At 50.5% G+C, this 23,119-nt stretch overlaps 1 protein-coding gene across 1 annotated transcript in view; it reads left to right on the top strand.

Annotated features, from left to right (window-relative positions):
* Positions 1–12,667, top strand: part of SHB (SH2 domain containing adaptor protein B) — a 138,865-nt gene extending 126,198 nt beyond the window's left edge. Inside the window, exon 6 of the mRNA XM_027549704.1 lies at positions 8,740–12,667. Within this exon, the coding sequence (XP_027405505.1) occupies positions 8,740–8,923 (184 nt within the window). The 3' untranslated portion in view covers positions 8,924–12,667. The remainder of the gene's footprint in view (positions 1–8,739) is intronic.
* Positions 12,668–23,119: the final 10,452 nt, after the last annotated feature.

Raw genomic sequence — 23,119 nt, 5'->3', positions numbered from 1 at the left:
GACTTCTCTTCCAGCCCTGGAACTCTTGGGGCATCTACAGTGAAGGTCAATCGTTTTGTTTAATATCTGAAGTCATTCTTTCCTGATCGCATGGTGTGAGCATCTTCTATGTGCTAAGTTTCAAAGTTTTATAAGTTTGTGGGACCTCAGTGATCACCTCGGCCTCTCCCTTTGTTGTGTAGATGGGAAAACCAAGGCCCAAGAGGGCGAGAACCAGGGGTGGGACCAGGTCTCGACTTACTGCTCAGGGCTCTTTTCCCTTGCTCTCAGTGAGGTTAGGGAACGTCATAAAGATCTCCCCATTTCACAGATGAAGAGACTGTGGCCCAGATCCCCAAGGCTTATTGGGAGCTTTTCCACTGAAAACCACCGATCACTGTCTTTCACATGATTTGCAAAAGGCTTTTGGCCAGGGCCACGTTGGCTTAGAGTCACGTGTGTGCCTTTGAAATTCCAGGGAGAAAGAATGGATCCTCAGCTTAGAGGCAGGGCTGCTGAGCAAATAGATCTGTTTTAGTCTGCAGTTTTTAAAGACCCTTCTGGATTTTCCTTCTTTACTTGTTTTTGTTTTTTTAAGTAAAACTGTGAGTTGGATCAGATGGTTTGTGGGCGAGTCCCCTTCTTTGCTGTGCTAATGAATCAGTTGCTCAGTTAGTGAGGAAAGCCCCACCAGGAAAGGAGTTGGGTCCATAGGATAATGAGGGTAAGCACCTTGCTTTAAGGACGAAGGTGAGAACTGGGGTATAGGTGGATTGCTGTCTCTCCCGCTCTCTGCATGCCCACTTCCACCCTGCACCTTGTATAGCATCACTGCTTTCTCAGAGCATACAGAGGCTATGGGTAGTGCCCTATGGCTGATGGCACAAGGTGGGGGTCATATTGGGTTCACTGGAGAATGGGAGCAAACCTCCACCCCTTTCTGGGTCTCATGTCATCTGTAAAGTAAAGTCAGGGAAAGACATGGCCTCAAAAGCCTCTGCTTGGCATCTTGTGTCCATCAGAAATGTTGACTGCAAAGCACTACCCACAGTACTGCCTTAGACCAGCATTTTTTAAGGAGAGAAGGCTCTTTCCTCATCATTCCCATTCTGTTTTCACATGGACCCCGGTGTATAACAATGAGCTTTTGAGAGTGTTGAGAAATACCACTCGATGTTTGGGAAAATCTATCTCAGGGATGTAAACACCATGCCCATTGTCATCTGGTGACAGAGCTGGGGCCAGAACCCAGACCTCTCACTTCAGCCAGGCAGGCTGCCCCGATACAGGAGGTGGGCCTGCCGCCAACACGGCCACGAACGGCAGACCAGGCAGAGCGGGGGCACACTTAGTGCTCAGCCTGGGCAGCACCTTCTATGAGGGCTCCTGCAGTGTGTGGGTGCAAACAAAGCCATGCCCCACCCAGCTGGGACCTCAGGACAGTCCTTGCGCGTGGGCAGTGAAAGCTCCAGTTGAGGAAACTGAGGCTCAGAGAGGCACAGCTCAGAAGTGGCAGTCTGGGAGACTCTCAGACCTGGGAGACTCAGGTCTGGGTCCCTCTGGACCTGCAGGCAGTGATCCCTTTGCCGTCGTCTGACCTTCCTTACCCCGGAGTGCTCCCCTCATCTCCCTCTCCGCATCACCTGGCTCGGCCTCAGGTTTCCAGCTCCCCTTTTGCCTATGAAAACCACTGTGCCCTCCAAGTCCTCTCCACGGCAGCTGGTGCTTGCCTCAACAACTGCCTTTGTCCAGCACCTGCCCGACCCCTGTTCTGGACCCGCCTTCAGGTGCTTCATGTTCCCCCTGCACCTGCTGGTTGGAGTGACGGGGGGTTAGGGGGCGCTTGGTCCTTGCAAACAGCCTGGAGCCTGTGCATCCCTTTGGCAAATTCTGTGCCACATCTTCAGCCCTTGAATGAGGAGCCGGACAACTAACCTTTATCAGGTGTTCTTGCTTCCTTCACAGACACATTCTCGCTTCTGCCTCACATCTATTCTTGTTAGTCCCACTTCACACATGAAGGATTTGAGGCACTGGTGACCCGTGAGTTGCCGCTGTTGAAGTTTGGGCTGGGTTATTCTATGCTGTGGCTCTGTCCTCTGCAGCATGCTTGACCTCCACCTAGAGATGCCAGCGGCTCCCCTGTCTCCAGACATTGTCAAGTGTCCCCAGGAAGGAGGTAAACTTGCCCCGTTGATAATCAGTGCCCCAAGGAGAGTATGGGTAGAGAGGGGCTTGTCCTGTAGAAGGAGACACCCCCCGCAACCCCCCAGGCCATTGGCATCCATCCCATTGGCACAGATGCTAAAAAGCCTGCTTTTGCCACTGTGCTGTCCCCAAGCCCGGAAACTGGCTATCCCTGTGTGAGTATACCAGTCCCACTGGCAGTGCTGCTGCAGCTCCCATGCCCCTATGACGTCTCTCACTGGCTTGAGAACTTCAGCGCTGGAGGAACCCCCTCTACCTTTTCCAGACAAGCATGCTGAGGCCCAGGGAGAGGGGACCTGCCCAGCCAATGACATAAGTGGGGTCAGAGTTTGGACCCAGGCATCTGACTTCAGTCCAGCCATCACCATCAACCCCATGTGCTTCAAACACAAAAGGGTCTTTGTATTCCTAGGAAAGTCCTCTTTCCTCTTCCTAAAGCTCTGAAACATTTCACATGTCACCCTTCGCTCTGCATGCACATCTCCCCTTGTAGTTTTCGTGTGCTCTTGCTGAAGCTTATGTAGGGACACCAACCAGAAGAATTACAAAAGTCATCAAGCACATTACCGTCCCAGTCATACACCTCCAGCGATGTGAGGCTCACTTCCTCAGCTGTCTGGATCATTGCAGTCCTCCTGTCTGACACTTTGTTAGTCTACTCCTGAGAAAATTACCCCCGATGGGTTCGTTCTGACCCACCTGCTGCATTTTGTGGCACAAAACAACCCTTGCTGCAAAAGGCATCGGCCAGCTCTCCTTCCCCCTGCTGCTGCTGGCGCTAAGTCACTTCAGTCGTGTCCAACTCTGTGCGACCCCATAGACGGTAGCCCACCAGGCTCCCCTGTCCCTGGGATTCTCCAGGCAAGAATACTGGAGTGGGTTGCCATTTCCTTCTCCAATGAATGAAAGTGAAAGTGAAGTCGCTCAGTCATGTCCGACTCTTAGTGACCCCATGGCCTGTAGCCCACCAGGCTCCTCCATCCATGGGATTTTCCAGGCGAGAGTCCTGGAGTGGGGTGCCATTGCCTTCTCCGCTCCTTCCCCCTGGAGATGGCTTTTCATCATGATTTACTGAAGATCTCACCCTGAGCCACCAACTTAGAGCTTGAGAAATGCCTGGGCTTCTTGGGGAGGCTAGTCGCTGCCAATGCATTTATTGAAAGTCTGATTATTTGGTTGTAAATCAAGTCATTTGGCTCAGCAGTGTTCACATTTAGATGTTTGTGCTCTATAACTTGGTGCATGTGTCTTTGGCTTGTCCCCATGAAGGCGATTTCAGAAGGCGTGTGACCTTGTAAACCCCTTCCCCCAGCTCCCTCGACCCCTACAACGTGTCAGCTGGAAGGGGCCTTCATGCCCCCCACCCATGCATGGCACAGCTGGAGAACCCCACCACATGGCTGTAAGGACTCAGAAAGCCCTGGTGTCCTCTCCCTGCGATTCAGGCAGATTGCTTCTCCCTCTGGCCCTTGGGGTTCTTGCAGATAATGTCAGCCCTCCCAGCTTCTTTGTGAAGCCACAGGTTGGTCCAGTCACCAACCAAGGGCAGCAGTGGCAATCATGTTGTGCACATTTGTTCTGCCAGGCTCCCAGGCCCCAAGAGGGAAGTTCAAAGCTTGTGCAGGTCCAGCCTGCACGGGCAAAGTCCTCAGGAGATGTCACCCCAGTGCCTTTCCCCTGAAGGCCCCCATCACTGGAGGTCTGGGTGATTTCTCCCACAGCAGCTCCTTGGAGCATGCTTCTCTGCAGACACTCACAAGTGTTTCTGGAGAGGCTTGCTCAGAGGTGTGATGAGGAGGAAAAACATCTTCTCTGTAGACACTTTTCTCTGTAGACATCTCCCTGGAGGTCAGAGAGCAGATGTGCTGAATCAGAGCCATCTGCTTGTGGAGGCAGCATTGCCACAGGAAGTACCTGTCATGTGAGCCCCAAGGTGCCCATGGAGGCACACGGCCTCCTTCAGCCTTGGTTTCCCCATCTGTCAACAACGGTAGTTACACCAAGCAAAGTGTCAGCCTTGCTGCAGGCTTAAATGAGATAGCCGGTAGCAGCAGCTCGGTGCACGTTGGGGTTCAGCCTTTATTCTGCAGGGTCCCAAGGACAGCCCTGGATGGTCTTGAGCTGAGGGACAATGTGCTGGAGCATCTCCATGAAGAGAGCATCTCCCCAACTACCTTTCAAAAGAGGTAGACCTAAGATCACACCTCTGAGCGTGGATTCCTGTAACCAGGTCCTACACACTAATCCCAAAGGACAATTTCCTCGACTTCTCCCACATAAATATTATATCAAGTATTTTTTAAGTCATTTCATCATGAAAAGAAGCGATTTAACATAACTATTACCCAAGATTCTTCATGAAATATGCATCAAGCAATTAGGTCTAAAAGCGTGAGGTGAGGCCTCGCACCCTGCTCGGGCCAGCAGCTGCGGGCTGAGTGATGTTTTATTAAAGCCCATGATTATGAGACGAGGTGGGGCCTGTTATTAGGCCTGACGCGCCAGGCACGTTTGATAATCCCGGTTACAAGGAGGTGCTTTTTGTGATGGTAATGAGCGATCTGAACACCCTGACAGCCCCAGCATCCCCAGCCTCCACCAGCCTTACAAGACTCATTAGACAGGTCACCCGCTGGAGACACCCCTAATTGTGACTTAGCTCTCGCAGGATGTCCTATCAAAGGAGACAGGACTGACGCAGGAGCTTGGCAGGAGGTGGCAGCCTGTCTGAGCTCCCCGGGGACCCATGCTTTCGCAGAAGCCATGACGGGGAGGTGGCCAGGCCTGGAACCCGGCCCTGGATGCATGGTCCCTAGGCTACTTCTTGCTCCTAAAGCCCCACACATCCCTGTGCATGCTGGGTATCTGATGTACCCTCCATTCTCCGAAAATTTTAATCTTGTGCTGGATTTCCTCCTCTGAGTTGGCAGTTATTAAAATCATCCCTGGCAGCCGTTTTTAAATCTTCAGCTGTCGTTAGGTGGCATCTCACTCGTAGGGACCTTGTGACCGATCAGGATATATCTCTGCAGCACACCTCCTGCGTGTGTGTTGACAAGGCTCTGCCCATCGTTTGTGTTAAGTTGGAATTTGACAGATTGTCTCAGAAAGAAAGACCCGCTCACCTCTCGGGGCCCACCAACTCTATGATGGTCCCTCCGGGCGGGGGACTCCACCGGTCAGGACACACCATCCCTGGTCCCCGGGACGGCCATTTACTGCCAGCCCCTGTGCTGCTCTGATCCACTGTTACCGGCAGGGTGGGTGCCATGGGAACTGAGGCTGGCAGTCAAGAAGTCACCTGCTCAGAGTCTGATGTCTCTCACCCGCCCCCCGGCTGGCCTCATGAGGAGTGTTGGGGACTAGGTTGGGCCCTCTCTTGGAGCTTATGGCGCTGAGGTCCGAAGCATGGGTTCTGGGAAAGGCCCCCAGGGAGGGAAGCAAGAGCAGCTGATGGCTACGTGACCCCCAGTCAGCTACCTCCCGTCTGGAGCTTCAGTGCTGGGCACATGGCCTGGCTCACAGGAAGTGCCCAGGAAACATCAGCCCTGAGAGCCATCCAGGCCAACGCCCTGTGAGAGTGGGACTGGAGGCCAAGAGCAGCAGTGGAGGGGGCATGAGGCTGACTTGATCCCTTCCTGCAGGAAGCCCTCACCTCATGGGCAGCAGATGATGCTCATAGACGTGGAATCTAGGACCTTAAGTCTAGAAGCGCCCTCAGAGGCCATGCAGTTAGCCTTACCGTGGGTCCAGTGTGGGTAGAGACAGAGCCCAGTAGGGCCCAAGGAGAGCCTGAGGTCCAGAGAAATAGAGGGTGCAGTCCATGAGCCCAAGGGGAAGGGCCGTTCCTGCAAGAACTCCAGCCTGAGGGCCAGCTCGTGGGCCTTTCTCCCTCTGCGGGGGATAGTCAGGCCCTGGATTCCAGGGTCACAGGCCTGAGTTCTCTGCCTTGAGCTCTGAACTTTGTGACCACCCGCCCCCTCAGCATAGCCCAGCTCAGGGTTATAAACTAGTATGTACTGAAATACCAGCATCAGAGGAAAAACCAGTGGGCCTGGAGAGTCAGGAAGGACTGCAGGGAGGTCCCAGTGCCTGCCCATGTCTGTTGAGATGGAGACATCAGTGTGGAGTTCCTAGTATGTGGTAACCTTGAGAGCCTTCGATCTGGGAACAGAAGAGCTTCAGCTTCCTTCTCTGGCTCTGTCCTGTTGCCAGCATCCCTGCCCACTTCCCTCACTGAATGTTTTCACAACAACTGGTGTGAAAATATCCTGTTAACCCATATGAGTTATTTTCTTTAACCTCCTTAGATACTAAATCAGTTCCCCTAGCGACCTCATACCCACAATGCCATGAAAGCTTTGGCGTTCAGGCCAGCTCACAGCTAGTTGTTGAGATCTAACACATCCTGTGCTTTGCAGCACTAGCTGTAAAGCCCAAAATATCACCCAGGCAGAGGGCATGACATGTCTGAGGCCACACCCACCCACCCAGGTCACTCACCTCTGCTCCAGCCCTGTTGCCCCCATACCCACCCACCCCTTCTCCAGGTAAAACTGAGCACGTGGCCTCCAAGACTACAAGGCTTCTTAACTGTCCCTAGTTTTATTAGCCATACAGTTTCGGCCCTGAATTCGAGCAGTTACAGACTCTTCTAGGCCAGCACAGATTTGCCGTCTCTCCACAGAGGTGGGTAGCAGGTAGCTGAGTCTTGAGCTCAGAGGGAGTTGCTCATATTTTAAAGCATGCACCGGCTTAAGCAAGTGCGCCTCCTGCTTCTCAGATGAGGTAATTCTCCAGTGAAATGACCCTTCACTGAGGAGCAAAGCTTGCCACAGGCTCTGTAATTAGAACATTGTCAGCCTTAAAAAATCTTGATTTAAATTTCAGTTCTTTACAGGAATTATTCTCTCTTGAAACATAATTGCTCTCCGAACGATTTCCTTTAAGCTGAGGGTGACATCTCTAAATACATTATTATGAGCAGATGTATTACTCAGTGCCTGCACTTCATTAAGCATTTGCTCTGCCCATTTGAAAATGGTCCTGGAGTCCAAATTGATGCATTAATAGAGCAGGCACCGGTAAGGGAGGAGAACCCAGTCCTGGATGGAAGAGATGTGGGAGCAGCTGAAACGAGAACCAAAGCTCAGAAGGGCTGGAGGCTGCACACCTGCGTCCACACAGCGCTCTTAGCCTCGCCTGGGATGGGCTCAGTCTCCTGGAAGCCGGCCTCTAGGGCTGCTCACAAAGGATGGGCTCTGGAGAAGGCGCAGGAGGTCAGAGCCCCAGCTTTCTCACTAAGCGACACAGTAAATTTAGACCGTTTTGGAAACCAGGCACCCACAGGTGTGGTGGCTAGGCCAGGCTTGGAGCTGAGTGAGCAGGGAAAGGGCAGTCTGAGCAAAGGTGGGTTGACTGGGGGTTAGTGACCCGATGTGGTCAGAGTCCTCAGTGGGAGGTGGGAGAAGTCCACTTGGGCCAGGCGGAAGTGGCGCCCCACCCAGCATGCATGTCACAGGCTCAGGGCTCTGCTTTGATCTCCGAGGAACCCACCCACTGCCCGTTTCAGCAGATGCCAAGCACGGTGGGCACAGAGCCTGCACCCTGCTCTGGAGCTCCCAAGGGAATCGAGAAGATGGATAAGTAATTACAGTTCAGGAAGGCAAGTGCTGATGGAGGCATTATATCCTCGGTGCAGTTGGAGGAAGGAAGGCGCTCTGCCAGCGGGAACTTGGAAGACTTCCTGGCAGAGGAGACATTCAGGCTGGGCCTTGGAGGAGGCAGGCAGGGTTTACTGAGCAGAGAGAGGAAGCACCAAGAGGAGACTGCCAGTGTTGGGGCAAAGCTGGGGAGCACACGTTCTCCCCACATTCCATTGGCTACAACTAGTCACATGACAGCAGTGGATGCAAGGGAGGCTGGGAAATGTAGTCTCAGGCTGAGCAGCCCCTTCCTGCTGACAGTTCCCTATTACTGAAGGGAGATTGTAAACAATTCACCTGTCATCCTGCCACACTGTAAACTGGGGGTGCTAACCGCTGCCCTGCCCACTTGTCAGGGCATTGGGGATTTAAGCACGGTGCCTGCCAGGCAAGGCTTAAATTCTCTGCACAGTAATAGGGAGAGGAGCCAAGTTTGGGGGTTTGCTTGTTTTCCTGAGGAAGTCCCTCGAATCTTCTGAGTTTTGACGACTCTCCTGCAGCCGTGTCTGCTGCTAGGATTGAAAGGCTCTCGGGTGAGGCCACATTTCAGCTGGGCCTGGGCCCCATTCCTGGCTGGGAGCGGGGCAGCTCAGGGCTGTTTCTTGTCTGTCCCAGGCAGCAAGGAGTCTTCCACACCTCAACAGGAGGTTGGCCAGAGGGAGAGCTCTCTCGGGTAATGAGTGTGAATTTATGACAAACTGGTTCAGAGCAGAAGCGAGAGGCTCTCTGGGAACTGCTCTCCTGAGGGACCCTCGGCCCTCCCACCCCCTCCCTCCTCCCGAGCAGCGTGGCGGCCTCGGCCATCCTCATTCTGCGGATCCTAACAACCTCTGCGCTTTGTTCACAGGAGCAACCAAGGCTTCATGCACATGAAACTGGCCAAAACCAAAGAGAAGTACGTCCTGGGTCAGAACAGCCCCCCGTTCGACAGTGTCCCAGAGGTCATCCACTACTACACCACCAGGAAGCTGCCCATCAAAGGCGCCGAGCACTTGTCCCTCCTCTACCCCGTGGCTGTGCGGACCCTGTGAGCCCCGCCCCGCCGAGCCGGGGCGCAGACGTGGAGCCGGTGGCCCCCGGCCGCTGTTGCCAGCCGTGTCCAGTTTGTGTCGTGTGTATGGTACTAGCACACCACTGCATGTCTTAGAATGCTGTCGCCACTCGCGGGGGGCTGGAGAAGGCCTGGATAAAGACTGAAGGACAGCCAGTGCGCCACCCCAGCCCCCACCCCCCACCCCCCTCCTCGAGTTTCTGTGAATTAAAATATTTGCAAATCCAAAGAGATGCCTTCCAGGATGAACAAAGGAGAGCAGCTCCGAGGGGCGGGGCGGCAGCTCCCGGGTCGCGGCTCTTTGTTCTCCAGCCGTCAGGAATTCACACCTGTGTACCGGGCCGCAATTTTTCCCACCGGGGCCCCCCTGGTGCTGGGAGCCAAGTGCTGGTGTTTTAAGAGCCCAGAAGGCCCCGGAGTCCCACCTCCCTTCTGGTGTGTGCGTGTCAGTGTGTGTGTGTGTGTGTGTGTGTGTGTGTGTGTGTGCGAGCATATTGGTGGAAGAACACGACCACACACAGATGTAAGCCCACTAATCCACTTCTAGTCACTCAGTGTAATCATTAGGAGATCTCCAAGGGATCATTGTGCAGTCAAAAAAGGATTCAATTATTTATGAATAGGGTATGTAAATAAAATAGTCATTTAATATATATTCTTATCCCTTTTTTTTTTTTTAATATATTGCAGTGAGGGGGGGCAAGTCCTTACCTGCGAGTTTCATTCCCAGAGCAAGGTGCAACTCCTCTGGGCACATGGGAAGGAGGCAGAGCCCCCAGCTCAGGGCAGAGGGGTTTTCTTTGCCCCCTTGAGAGTCAACCTACAAGAAGGGGCATTCAGGCTCCAGCAGTGGTAGCCTCAAATGTTGACCCAGCATCCACGTTCCCTCTTCTGCATACAGCCACCCTGTGATGGCAAATCTGTGTTAACCCCACAGGTGCACAGCACCCAGCGGTCTATAAAGTGCTCTCACCATTAACTGGGGTCAGTGCTACCCCATGAGCACTTCACATGTGGGGAAAGGGAGGCTCAGAGAAGGAGAGTGATTTGTCCAAGTTCACACAGTCCACAAGCAGAGGAAACTCTTGGGCCAGTTCTTTGTCTCTTGCTGTCACCTTGCTCCTGGAGGAAGGCAAATCCTGACCTCTCGGGGGACATGGAGCCCTCTTGGTCATCTGCACTACCTCCACACAGATAGGAACATCTGCACACACACCCACACTCCACCGCCATCTTGCCCCTGCCCTTCACAGGAGCTGGATCCTTCTCGACAGAGCAGACGCTCAGTTACTCTTAATTTTCCTTTTCCTCTGACCCACCCACCCCCATACCACAGTTAAATGCAATGGAAGAAACAAAAGAAGCTCATGGAATAGCATGAAAGGCATGGCTTTCACCTCCTGAAGGAGGTACAAGGGGTCCAGATACATCACGAGTTTCAGCACCTTCACCAAGCCCATGTCGTCCAGCCCGCCAGTGGGCTAAGAGGAATGGAAGTCTGGTCACCATCGTCCCAAGTAGGAGGGGGCTGAATTCAGCTTGAACATCACCAGCCCTGCCAGGCCTTCGAGATGCTCCTGACTCACTGTTCAGATAGGAGATGGAGGCCTCATGAGAGGAGAGGACTTGCCCTGGTTGCCCGTTAAGCCAGTGCAAAGCAGGACTAGAAGCCAGCCATGTCCCTTTAGGTGTCTGGTGGATTTTAGCAGGCTATGGCTAAAGCTGTTCCCTTAGCATCTGCTTCCTGCCCAGTTTAGCCAATCGGTCAGTCTCCTGAGTCCTTGTCTCAGTCCGGGCAGCCCCAGCCCATCCCATCCATGAATCCCACAGGTCCATCCACCTCATGGTTGCTTCATTGCCTGTGACCTGGGCCTAGTCTCCAGCACCTCAATCCTGACCTTTCCTTTGCTGTTTCCAAAACATCCTTTGAGGCTACAGTACCTAAAGTGATTCACGCTTTCCTCTTTTTTTTTTTCCTAGTGAGTGAGAAAATGAGTGAAGTTGGCACTTGTCCAAACAGAGGTGCCAAAGGAGAGTGGATCCCTAGGACCCAGTTAGAGATTGGAGACAGGGGAGGTAGCCCGAGGAGTAGGCCGTTGGGATGAACCTCACAGTAGCCCTTCCTCCACCAGCAAATCCAGATTTCCTACAGGGCCCTTCCTAAGAACCACAGGTCAGGTAGTACAGGAGCCCACGACCATTCTCACTGAACAGACTTATCCTCAGAAAAGGCTCTGCCCCATGGTCTGAGGGAAAAACAGGGCTGCTTCATCCTCTGTTCTTGCCTTTACTCTTTTAAGGGATTCCTGGGCCCTGCCTCCATCTTCCTGAAGTTTCCCTGGGAGGCCCAACCTCCAGCTCCCCTTGGGGACTGAGGTCGGCAGAGGAGCCAGTTTACAGGATGGGAGCCACTAAAAGGAATTTTTTTCCTTAATTTTATGAACCTCTCCCTCTTCTTCCTCTAATTGTGACCATTTCCTCTGGCGGCGTGTATTCATGTTTTCTTGGACATCTAACAATTGAAACAGCTTTTCCCTTTCAGAAACACTCACATTCAGGTTATTGGCGTTGGTTTGGGTTTTGTTTTGGCTTTTTTTTTTTTTTTTTCATCTGCTGCCAATTAATGAGGGGGAAAATGAGCTGGATTTCTTAGAGGGAAAAAAAAGCTCCCTGCCACACAATATCCCGCCTCAGCATTTTGTCTCAGAGCACAGCCTCCAACCCCTAACAGGCTGCGTTGCTCAGAGCCACAGGACTGTTGGGGTTTTTTTCCCTTTTCTTTCCCTCCATTGCTGGCTTCATTATTGACCATAATGCCCCAACCACTTCAGCAGTAATGTCCTTGAGCACCAAGGAGTCAAGGCCTTTTGGGCAGCCCCTCCAGAACAAGATGGCGGCCCAGAAAGAAAGGAGGCTTTGTGGGGAGAGAGGGCCCACCTGCCTGTCAGGATACAGGCTCACAGAGCAGCGCTTCTAAAGAAAGAGGTGAAAAGGCCCCTCTTCTGAAGGCTGGGCCAATCCCAGCTGAGCTGTGCCTCCCCTCCCAGAGCGGCTCTGGTGGGCAGGCAGAGGGCCATCTTGACGTAACTTCCAGCAGGGCCCTGGGAACAACAGGTGGAGCCCTTGGTGGATGCTCTGCTTCTGCAGTCACAGGCCCCGGAGATTGCCTTTTTAAGATTCAGAACACCGAGCTCTGATCAGCTCTCCAATACACGCTCAGGGCAGCAGTTGATGTCACTTGATCAAGGTCCCAGCAGGGACAGACAGCCAGGCTTCCCATGTGCTCTCACAGACCCCAAGGACAGTGCCTGCAGAAACGGGCAGAGAGGGCAGGCTGGCGATTAGAGCGGCCCATCGATGCCCGTGAAGGGTCCTGGCGGGATCAGATGATCATCCGGCAAGCTGCCACGTCTTTTACCTTCCACCAGCGATTACTGACAGAGACAAATGGGGCAAGTTGTCCAATGGAACGAGCACAACCCAGAGCCCAGATGCAGGAGAACCTTCCAGAACCCCACAGAGACACACTCAGGCACCCCCTGGGCATGGACAGCCCCCAGTCTCTCCCCTTCTCCTCGGGGCTGTTGTGTCACTGCCAGGAGCCTTGTGACCACCCCCTCCTGCTGAAAGTGTCCTGTAAAGATCTAATTCTGTGTGATGAACTGTATGATAATGTATATTTAATGTGAAGCTTTTAATATACACGTGTTTTGTTTAAACTGTACCTCACTGAGCCTGCATGTTTTCTTTCTTTCAAATGCAAACGTGTGCCAGGGGTCTAGTTTGATTGCCTTCTTCTTGCCGAAGTTGAAGTTCTGCCATCATTCCCCAAAGATGGATCGTTATGGAAAAAAAGGAAACTTCCTGCTTCGTAATTAGGAGGAAGCTAGAGCCCTAATGAGCTCGTTAAGTGAAAACAAATTAATTTGTTCAGCAAACATTTGTTGAGTCCTTGAGCCTAGTGGCTACAGAGGAGAACAGAGCCCAAGCCCTGCCCTCAGGAAGTTTCCAGTGTGGAGGAAAACAGGCAACTCCACGTGATGCAATAGAGGCGGGCCAGGGGTGGGGGCAGATGAGGGGGGATTGAGTCTGTTTGCAGCGGTCAGGAAAGTTGTGCCTTGGAGGATGAGTCGGGAGCCTGAAAGCCTGGTACTCCCAGCAGAGGTAACAGGTGGGGGGGTCACAGTGTAGCACAGCCTGCATAGTAGGAGATGGCGAGGTCTCTGGGCCTCTGAGGGCTTCATCCTGTGGAGGCAAGGAGAGGGGAGTTCATCGCTTGTGGCAGGAAGCCATTCTTGGTTTTCCTGAAGACTGGGAGGTGCTGGCCCGTTGAGGCCTTACCTGGTGACTTGGGCAGTAAAGAATCTGCCTGCAATGCAAGAGACCTGGGTTTGATCCCTGGATTAGGAAGATCACCTGGAGAAGGGAGTAGCAACCCTCTCCAGTATTCTTAGAGAATTTCATGGATAGAGGAGCCTGGCGGGCTACAATCCATGGGGTCAGAGTCGGACACAACTGAGCGACTAACCCTTGCACTTTCTGCGTTCCGGGGAGAGGCAGGTAGGATACGACTGGCATACAGTCTGCCATTGTTTGTTCCCCTGTCATGATCATGATGATGTCCTTACGCAGCCTGAGACACGGAGGCCCAGGAGGGTCTGCAGCCCGAGCTCCTTCCTCCCTCACAGGTCAGCACCTGAGGAGGCACAGGGACCTCCCCACCCCATACCCCCGACCCCAGCTCGCCTGGAAGCCTGCTCTGGAGTGGAGCCCCACCCCGACCTGGCCCCGGGGAACTCCCTGCCTCTCCCTCCCTCCCGAGGGTGTGGCCCTCTGTCCCCCATCAGGCTGCTTCCTCCACCACTGCTCCCCCAGGTCTCAGGCCTTGATTCCACATTCCAATCCTCAGGTCCAACTCCTGAGCCTATCAGAGCACACCCCTCCCCACCACACACACACACACACACACACACACACACACACACGGCTTGCTGTAGGAGGCCCATGTTCAAGGGAGGGCAAAGCCCTGGCATGTTCCCGGGCCCAACACTGGCAAACACCAGTGCTCTGAAACCAGGGATATTTCCAGAAGAGAGGAGAAAATGTCTCTGGTGGTCACTTCTAAATGCCCATTTCATGTTTGGGGGAGTTTTTAAATTTCTGTTTTGGTTCAGTTTAACAAACATTGAGAATAAAACAGGGCCTGGGAAGAGCTGGTGAGCAGGAGCAAGGTGAGTCCAGGTAACATGTTCCTTAACTAGTCGACAGGAAATGGTGGGCGACCTGGCGCCTTCCCCCCTGCGTTTTTGCACAGGGACCAGCATCGAGGGCCAGAGACTGAGGTTCAGAGAGGGATAGGAGGACGCTCAGAGCACACAGTGAGTCCATCGCCCCATGCCATGGGTGTTTGAGGGTGGCCAGCGCAGAGCGTTACCTTGGCTGGTGCAGCAGCTCTGGGAAGACTGGGGTAGGGGTGGGGGTTTTTCTAGGACAGTGTGTGAGCCGGTTCCTTGTCTCTTGCTCCCTCCTGAGTGGGAGCGTCCCAGCCTGCCGTTACTAGTATAATCTCTGGCTTTGGAGGACAATTTTGAAGGGACCATGCTGACTGGGAGGCAGGATGTCACCAGTGTGGTTTTGGCGCCCTCATGTGGTTCTCTTCAACATTGCAGCCAGTCTCGGCCGGAAGGGAAGGCAGCTCCAAGTCAATTGGCCTGTTACACAGACGGAAACTGAAGCCCAGGCTCTTGTGCTTTCCAGCTGTGCGACCTGAGCAAGGTGTAAGAAGCTTCCATTTTCTCCATGGTAAAGTGGCATGAGAAGTGACCTCACGGGGTTACTGCAAAGATTACACGCAGTGTTGGATAAACACCGTTCACATGTCTTAGCTTTCGTCAACCTACAGACAGCATCAGCTAGGATGAGAACAAGGTGTGCTTTCAGCAAAGGCAGCGTTCAATACAGCCACAGAATTCAAAGGAAAGAGGGTCTGGGGTTCTAGAAAGGCTTCCTGTAGGAGGTGACAGAGGAGCCCACTTTACAAATGAAAAGTGCCCCAGCACCACTGAACATCATGAAGGATCAGTGCTCAAGATCATTTTCCTGTCCGGATTGAAGTCCAAAATTGCTCTCTTCATTCCCTACCTCTGCATCTTCTGCTGTCCCATCTTTATGTATTTGAATTAATGCTAACATACTATATTATTTAAATAATAAGCAGCTGTTGTGTTTACCATTTAACTAATTATCATATCACATTTATTGTCTTTACTGTTTAAGCATCAAATCCATGCAGTGTGTTGACTGTTTATTAAACACATATCATGTTCATTATTTATCTGTCTCCACCCACTAGAATGTGGACTCCACACAAGCAGAAGTCTAGGAGAGCTCCTGACACATAGTAGGTGCTTAATAAGTATTTGTTAAATGACATAACAATGATAACAGTTCCCATATACGGGGGCTTACTGTGTGTGCCCTACACGTTGTGCACACCTGGTCTGTAGGTGTGTAGGTCTAGGACTCAGACCTGGGTCTGCTGATCTTGCAACATGCCACATCTACTTCAGTGGGTCCCACCTTTGCCTCATATAGTTCACTCAGGCCTCTTGTAAATTACAAATTCCTAAGCCCTTCTTTTCTAAGTACTTGGATGCAATCTCAAAAACGACAGAATGATCTCTGTTCGTTTCCAAGGCAAACCATTCAATATCACAGTAATCCAAGTCTATGCCCCAACCAGTAATGCTGAAGAAGCTGAAGTTGAACGGTTCTATGAAGACCTACAAGACCTTTTAGAACTAACATCCAAAAAAGATGTCCTTTTCATTAGAGGGGCTGCTGCTGCTGCTGCTGCTAAGTCGCTTCAGTCGTGTCCGACTCTGTGCGACCCCATAGACGGCAGCCCACCAGGCTCCCCTGTCCCTGGGATTCTCCAGGCAAGAACACTGGAGTGGGTTGCCATTTCCTTCTCCAATGCATGAAAGGGAAAAGTGAAAGTGAAGTTGCTTAGTCGTTTCCGACTCTTAGCGACCCCATGGACTGCAGCCTACCAGGCTCTTCCGTCCATGGGATTTTCCAGGCAAGAGTACTGGAGTGGGGTGCCATTCATTAGAGGGGACTGGAATGCAAAAGTAGGAAGTCAAGAAACACCTGGCTGCTGCTGAGTCACGTCAGTCGTGTCCAACTCTGTGCGACCCCACAGACAGCAGCCCACCAGGCTCCCCCATCCCTGGGATTCTCCAGGCAAGAACACTGGAGTGGGTTGCCATTTCCTTCTCCAATGCATGAAAGTGAAAAGTGAAAGTGAAGTCGCTCAGTCGTGTCCGACCCTCAGCGACCCCATGGACTGCAGCCTTCCAGGCTCCTCCATCCATGGGATTTTCCAGGCAAGAGTACTGGAGTGGGGTGCCATTGCCTTCTCCAAAGAAACACCTGGAGTAACAGGCAAATTTGGCCTTGGAATATGGAATGAAGCAGGGCAAAGGCTAATAGAGTTTTGCCAAGAGAACGCACTGGTCATAACAAACACCCTCTTCCAACAACACAAGAGAAGACTCTACACATGGACATCGCCAGATGGTCAACACCAAAATCAGATTGATTATATTCTTTGCAGCCAAAGAAGGAGAAGCACTATATAGTCAGCAAAAACAAGACCAGAAGCTGACTGTGGCTCAGACCATGAACTCCTTATTGCCAAATTCAGACTTAAATTGAAGAAAGTAGGGAAAACCACTAGACCATTCAGGTATTACCTAAATCAAATCCTTTACGATTATACAGTGGAAGTGAGAAATAGATTTAAGGGACTAGATCTGATAGAGTGCCTGATGAACTATGAACTGAGGTTCGTGACATTGTACAGGAGACAGGGATCAAGACCATCCCTATGGAAAAGAAATGCAAAAAAGCAAAATGGCTGTCTAGGGAGGCCTTACAAATAGCTGTGAAAAGAAGAGAAGCGAAAAGCAAAGGAGAAAAGGAAAGATATAAGCATCTGAATGCAGAGTTCCAAAGAATAGCAAGGAGAGATAAGAAAGCTTTCCTCAGCGATCAATGCAAAGAAATAGAGGAAAACAACAGAATGGGAAAGACTAGAGATCTCTTCAAGAAAATTAGAGATACCAAAGGAACATTTCATGCAAAGATGGGCTCGATAAAGGACAGAAATGGTATGGACCTAACAGAAGCATTAGATATTAAGAAGAGGTGGCAAGAATACACAGAAGAACTGTACAAAAAAGATCTTCAGGACCAAGATAATCACGATGGTGTGATCACTCACCTAGAGCCAGACATCCTGGAATGTGAAGTCAAGTGGGCCTTAGAAAGCATCACTGCGGACAAAGCTAGTGGAGGTGATGGCATTCCAGTTGAGCTATTTCAAATCCTGAAAGATGATGCTGTGAAAGTGCTGCCCTCAATATGCCAGCAAATCTGGAAAACTCTGCAGTGGCCACAGGACTGGAAAAGGTCAGTTTTCATTCCAATCCCAAAGAGAGGCAATGCCAAAGAATGCTCAAACTACCGCACAATTGCATTCATCTCACACGCTAGTAAAGTAATGCTCAAAATTCTCCAAGCCAGGCTTCAGCAATACGCAAACCGTGAACTTCCAGATGTTCAAGCTGGTTTTAGAAAAGGCAGAGGAACCAGAGATCAAATTGCCAACATCTGCTGGATCATCGAAAAAGCAAGAGAGTTCCAGAAAAACATCTGCTTTATTGACTATGCCAAAGCCTTTGACTGTGTGGATCACAATAAACTGTGGAAAATTCTGAAAGAGATGGGAATACCAGAACACCTGACCTGCCTCTTGAGAAACCTATATGCAGGTCAGGAAGCAACAGTTACAACTGGACACGGAACAACAGCCTGGTTCCAAATAGGAAAAGGTGTACGTCAAGGCTGTATACTGTCACCCTGCTTATTTAACTTCTATGCAGAGAACATCATGAGAAACGCTGGGCTGGAAGAAGCACAAGCTGGAATCAAGATTGCTGGGAGGAATATCAATAACCTCAGATATGCAGATGACACCACCCTTATGGCAGAAAGTGAAAAGGAACTAAAAAGCCTCTTGATGAAAGTGAAAGTGGAGAGTGAAAAAGTTGGCTTAAAGCTCAACATTCAGAAAACAGAGATCATGGCATCCCATCCCATCACTTCATGGGAAATAGATGGGGAAACAGTGGAAACAGTGGCTGACTTTATTTTGGGGGGCTCCAAAATCAGTGCAGATGGTGAATGCAGCCATGAAATTAAAAGACGCTTACTCCTTGGAAGGAAAGTTATGACCAACCTAGATAGCATATTCAAAAGCAAAGACATTACTTTGCCAACAAAGGTCTGTCTAGTCAAGGCTATGGTTTTTCCAGTGGTCATGTATGGATGTGAGAGTTGGACTGTGAAGAAAGCTGAGCGCCGAAGAATTGATGCTTTTGAACTGTGATGCTGGTGAAGACTCTTGAGAGACCCTTGGACTGCAAGGAGATCCAGCCAGTCCATTCTAAAGGAGATCAGCCCTGGGATTTCTTTGGAAGGAATGATGCTAAAGCTGAAACTCCAGTACTTTGGCCACCTCATGTGAAGAGTTGACTCATTGGAAAAGACTGATGCTGGGAGGGATTGGGGGCAGAAGGAAAAGGGGACGACAGAAGATGAGATGGCTGGATGGCATCACCGACTCGATGGACGTGAGTCTGAGTGAACTCCGGGAGTTGGTGATGAACAGGGAGGCCTGGCGTGCTGCGATTCATGGGGTTGCAAAGAGTTGGACACGACTGAGCAACTGAACTGAACTGAACCGAACTGAACTGAAGCCCTTCTTTTGAGAGAGTTTGAGGCAGTAGGTCTTGACGGGCACCAGGAGCCTGTGTTGGTAACAAGCTACTCAGGTGCCTTATGATTAGAGCATCCTGGGTGAAGGGCCAGTCTGCTTGCTGCTCTGCAGCTCACCATCCATAGATTCTTCCCCAAGTGCCAGGCACCAGCTACTCAACAGTGCTTCTGTTCTCAAAGATAGTGGGAGGTGGTGCTGCCCAGCCTCACCTCTTGATACCTACTAAACTTAAGCAGGTCACAGGACTTCCCTGCGCACACAAATTACATGAAAACCAGAGGGGATAGCTATCGCGTCACTGCTTGGAAAACTCAAAGACTGTTGTGCAAATGTTTGATGTTGTTTTATTGACTCGGCCCTTGCCAGATAGAAATGTGTTTGTATTTCACAAGTATGTGTCACTTGGATACAAAGTAAGGTGTCCCAGGATTCCACCCCAAGGTCAACAATGTTCTGAGCCCTGAGGGCTACCAGGGGCCATAGGCTCTGCTCAGAGATGTGACTGGGAGAAAAGCAAAGCTGGAGGACAGGGATGAGGTCAAGGAAAACGAGAAGCCTGCTGTCTCCTTCCTTACACACTCCTTCCTGTCCTGTGCTTTTTCTGGAGCCCACCTTGTTTTAAGTCCTAGTTATGTTTTATGGGTCACCTCTTCCAGGTAGCCTTCCCTGATTGCAGCTAGGGCATTTTCATTCTTCTATGGGCTTTCACAGTGCTTGGTATATGTCTGTTTCAAGCCCTGCTCATTTCTTGTTAAAACTAAACCCCAATTTCCTCTCTGGGCCACATTCCTAAGCCCTGCCATCGGGGAATTCAAACTTTAGTAAAATTTTCAAACTTTAGGTTACTATTATGGATCAGGATATCGGTTTAGAGCTGTTGTTTCCCTAAGGTGTCTAAAAAGAACTACCTGAGGCTTGTGTTTGAGCTAGAGAGGCCAACAAGCCTCTCCCCTGGAAATTCTGATTTCATAGTGCATCTGCTAGGATCTAACTTTTTGATCTGTAAAATGTATACAAGTCACAAAGGACAGCCCTGTGAGGGAGCTCTGTGTCAGGTAGTGAGGTCAGAAAGAGCAGCAAGAAGCCTCTGCCTAAGCTGAGCAGTGAGGGGTGAATACAACTCTGTCATGAAGCAGGCAGAGTCTTTGAGGCGCAAAGGACAAAATGTACATGGTTCTAGGACAAGTCAAAGAATGCAGGGAAGTGAAAGCTCAGGGAAGGGACCCAGAAGTGGCTGGCCTGTGGCTGGAGCCTGGGGATGTGTAGGGGAGTGGCCAGAAAGGGAAAGAAAAGTCACCTACCCCTTGCTAGGGACAGAGCCGGTGACCTTATCTGGGCAGAGAGCCTCTCAAGGTAGCCAAGGCTCCACTGACGACAGCTTGCGTAAAGCTGTTTTTGTGGATATAAAGGCCCATAAGTGCACTAGACAAGTTTCTAGAAAGCATTTTAATGGGAGGTTGAAGGGGGAGTAGAGGGTGCTTAAGCAAAGATTGATCGGCAACACTCCCATGGCCCTTTTTCTAAGAACCCAGACCCTCTCCACCAGCATTTCATTTGGGGAAACACCCTTTATGCCAAGCACTGAGTTAGAGGGTCAGAAACGTCAGACAGCTCTGCCCTAGTAGAAAAGGGAGACACCTTCACAAGTGATTGTAACATAAACAGATATTAGAAGTGCCCCAAACTGTGTGTGATGGGCAGGGCAAGGGCAACCATGTCTGCCCAGGTTAATAAGACATGCTTTTCCAGGGAGAAGGCAGAGGGCCTTAAATGGTTAACATGTTTGACTACTGAGAGTCAATGATGAAAGAGGGAGGGAGGAAGGTTTAAGAAACAAGGGTTTGCAACACACTGAGAGACTGCGCAACGCTGAAGCACAGAATGAAGCTAGAGATGGGGTGGACAGATAGTAAAGGGGCAGGACACCGAGAACCCATGAGCCAAGTGAAGGAGTTTGGATTTGTTGCGGAAACAAAACCCTTAGAAGTTTTTAAGCTGAGGAGTGAGATAATAAAACTGAGATAATAAAAACTGGGTTAGACACAGGGGGCCTAGCCTGACACCCTGTGACGACCTATAGGGGTGGAAGAGGATGGGGGAAGAGGCTCAAGAGGGAGGCTATAAATATATGTGTTTATATACATATTTATAGCTGATTTGCATTGTTATATGGTATCCTCCAATTTAAAAAAATTTTAAGTGAAAAAAATATGAAAAAGAGATGACTTCTCCATCAGATGGGCAGTATTCTTGGGCTTCCCTTGTGGCTCAGCTGGTAAAGAATCCATCTGCTATGTGGGAGACCTGAATTTGATCCCTGGTTTGGGAAGATCCCCTGGAGAAGGGAAAGGCTACCCACTCCAGTATTCTGGCCTGGAAATTTCCATGGACTGTATTGTCCATGGGGTTGCAAAGAGTTGGACATGACTGAGTGATTTTTACTTTCTCCATCAGACAAAATAACATAAAATACCATACAAATAAATAAAATAAAACCATTAAATGCTTAGTATTTGCAACTTGGAAAAAAAAAAAAAAACTCGGTTAGAGGATGTTATCTGACAGATGCTGTGGAAGCTGGAGGTATAGAGAATACTTTAAGAGACTAAAGAAAGAATACAACAATGGGTGGATGAGAATAGAGAAATGAAAGGATAACTTTATGATGAATCCTGAATCAGATAATAGAGGTTTTTGACCTTCAACATTCATATGTCCAAGAATAGCCAATTAAGGACCTGGGAGGTTTCTGACAAGGAACTAAGAGCTGGTGGGGGAGAGGCCAGCGCTGTGACCCGCTGCATAAAAGAAACAGCTGGCTTAGCTCCAGACCTGAGTGTTCCTGTCCACACTGCCCTCTTTTGAGGGGATTCCCCCCTCTTTTGAGTCTGTTGTGACCCAGCTGTGTGTTTAGTTTCCATTTTTGCCTCCTCTTCAGGCTCTACCACAGGAGAATAACCTCTCCATTCTAATCAGAAATGAATTATTTATGCTATGAACACGCTGGGTGCCTGCCTAATTTATTTATTTTTCAAATAATACATCTGAATAGGAATTCACAAAAGACAGGGCAAACATAATTCTGGCATAAATGCCAACTGTTGCCTGATTTTAATGATTCCAAGGTACAGAATGGCCTTGTCATTATCCGTGGAGCCCGAAATCTATCTCTGCACACTGGTTAGATGCCAGGTGCCTGCATCTGACGGTCAAGGTTTGCAATATCAGACCCCACCACCTGACCTTTACAATTTTACCTCCTACTCACTAGTCCAAATTCCCACTCATTCATCCCCCAAGGCCTAGGTGACTTCCTCCTCTGTGACGCCATCCCTGGTTCCCTCTTAAGGGGAAAGGCCCCTCATGCTTCTGAATTTTCAGAGTTTTTGCTTTTACAGCCTCCACTGCACTCTAAGCTCCCCCAAGAGAACACAGTGGCACACAGTAGGTACCTCAGCAGAGCATTGGCTGAAATTAGGTAGCACGGCCTCCCACATCACAAGAAGCAGTTAATCAGACCAGCTCAAGCAGTCAGTATCTACAAAGTGCTCTCAGGGGAAGTACACAGGGAGACCCACCCACCTGGTTTCACTCCAGGAAGTTGCTTATTGGACAAACCCCAAGTAAAGAGCATGTTGTTGTTGTTTAGCTGTAAGTTGTGTCTGACTCTTTTTTGTGACCCTATGGACTGTAGCCAGCCAGGCTCCTCTGTCCATGGAATTTTCCAGGCAAGAATACTGCAGTGTGCTTTCATTTCCTACTCCAGGGGATCTTCCTCTTCCTCACCCAGGGATGGAACCAGTGTCTCTTGCACCTCCTACATTGGCAGGCAGATTCTTTAGCAATGAGCCACCTGGTAAGCCATCACATATTTGATGATCCTCAAGAGGACCTCGCTCCCAGGCTGACCTTTCCAATTCCTTCGGTCCCTCACATCTGTGTGCCTTCCAGTTGATAAAAGAGTCAGATCATTATTCCCAGTGATTCTTACAAAGGCCAAGGGATGCATGCAAGGCAGGTATTACTTTTCAGAGATCTGGGGCTCAAGGATCGCTATGACTTGACCTAGGCCTCCTAACTCCGACTGCAGTAGAGTCCAAGACGTGCAAGTTGTCTGAAATTGAAGGAAACAGGGCTTTTAAATAATCTGTATATTTTAGAGCACACATATTTGTATATTCTAAAGGTGTTCTGTGAACTGCAGTATCAGTACCTGACAAAAGGCAACTCCAAGCGTTTGATGAAATCTAACCAATGATACAAAGGGTAGTGAGGTGGGGACTTGGAAGGCCTAGGCCCACGTGCAAGCTTGCCATCCACAACTGTCGATTC

The sequence above is a fragment of the Bos indicus x Bos taurus genome, chromosome 8, assembly GCF_003369695.1.
Source record: "Bos indicus x Bos taurus breed Angus x Brahman F1 hybrid chromosome 8, Bos_hybrid_MaternalHap_v2.0, whole genome shotgun sequence".
NCBI lineage: Eukaryota > Metazoa > Chordata > Mammalia > Artiodactyla > Bovidae > Bos > Bos indicus x Bos taurus.
The sequence above is the reverse complement of the archived record's forward strand: the minus strand, read 5'-3'. Positions and strand labels throughout refer to the sequence as shown.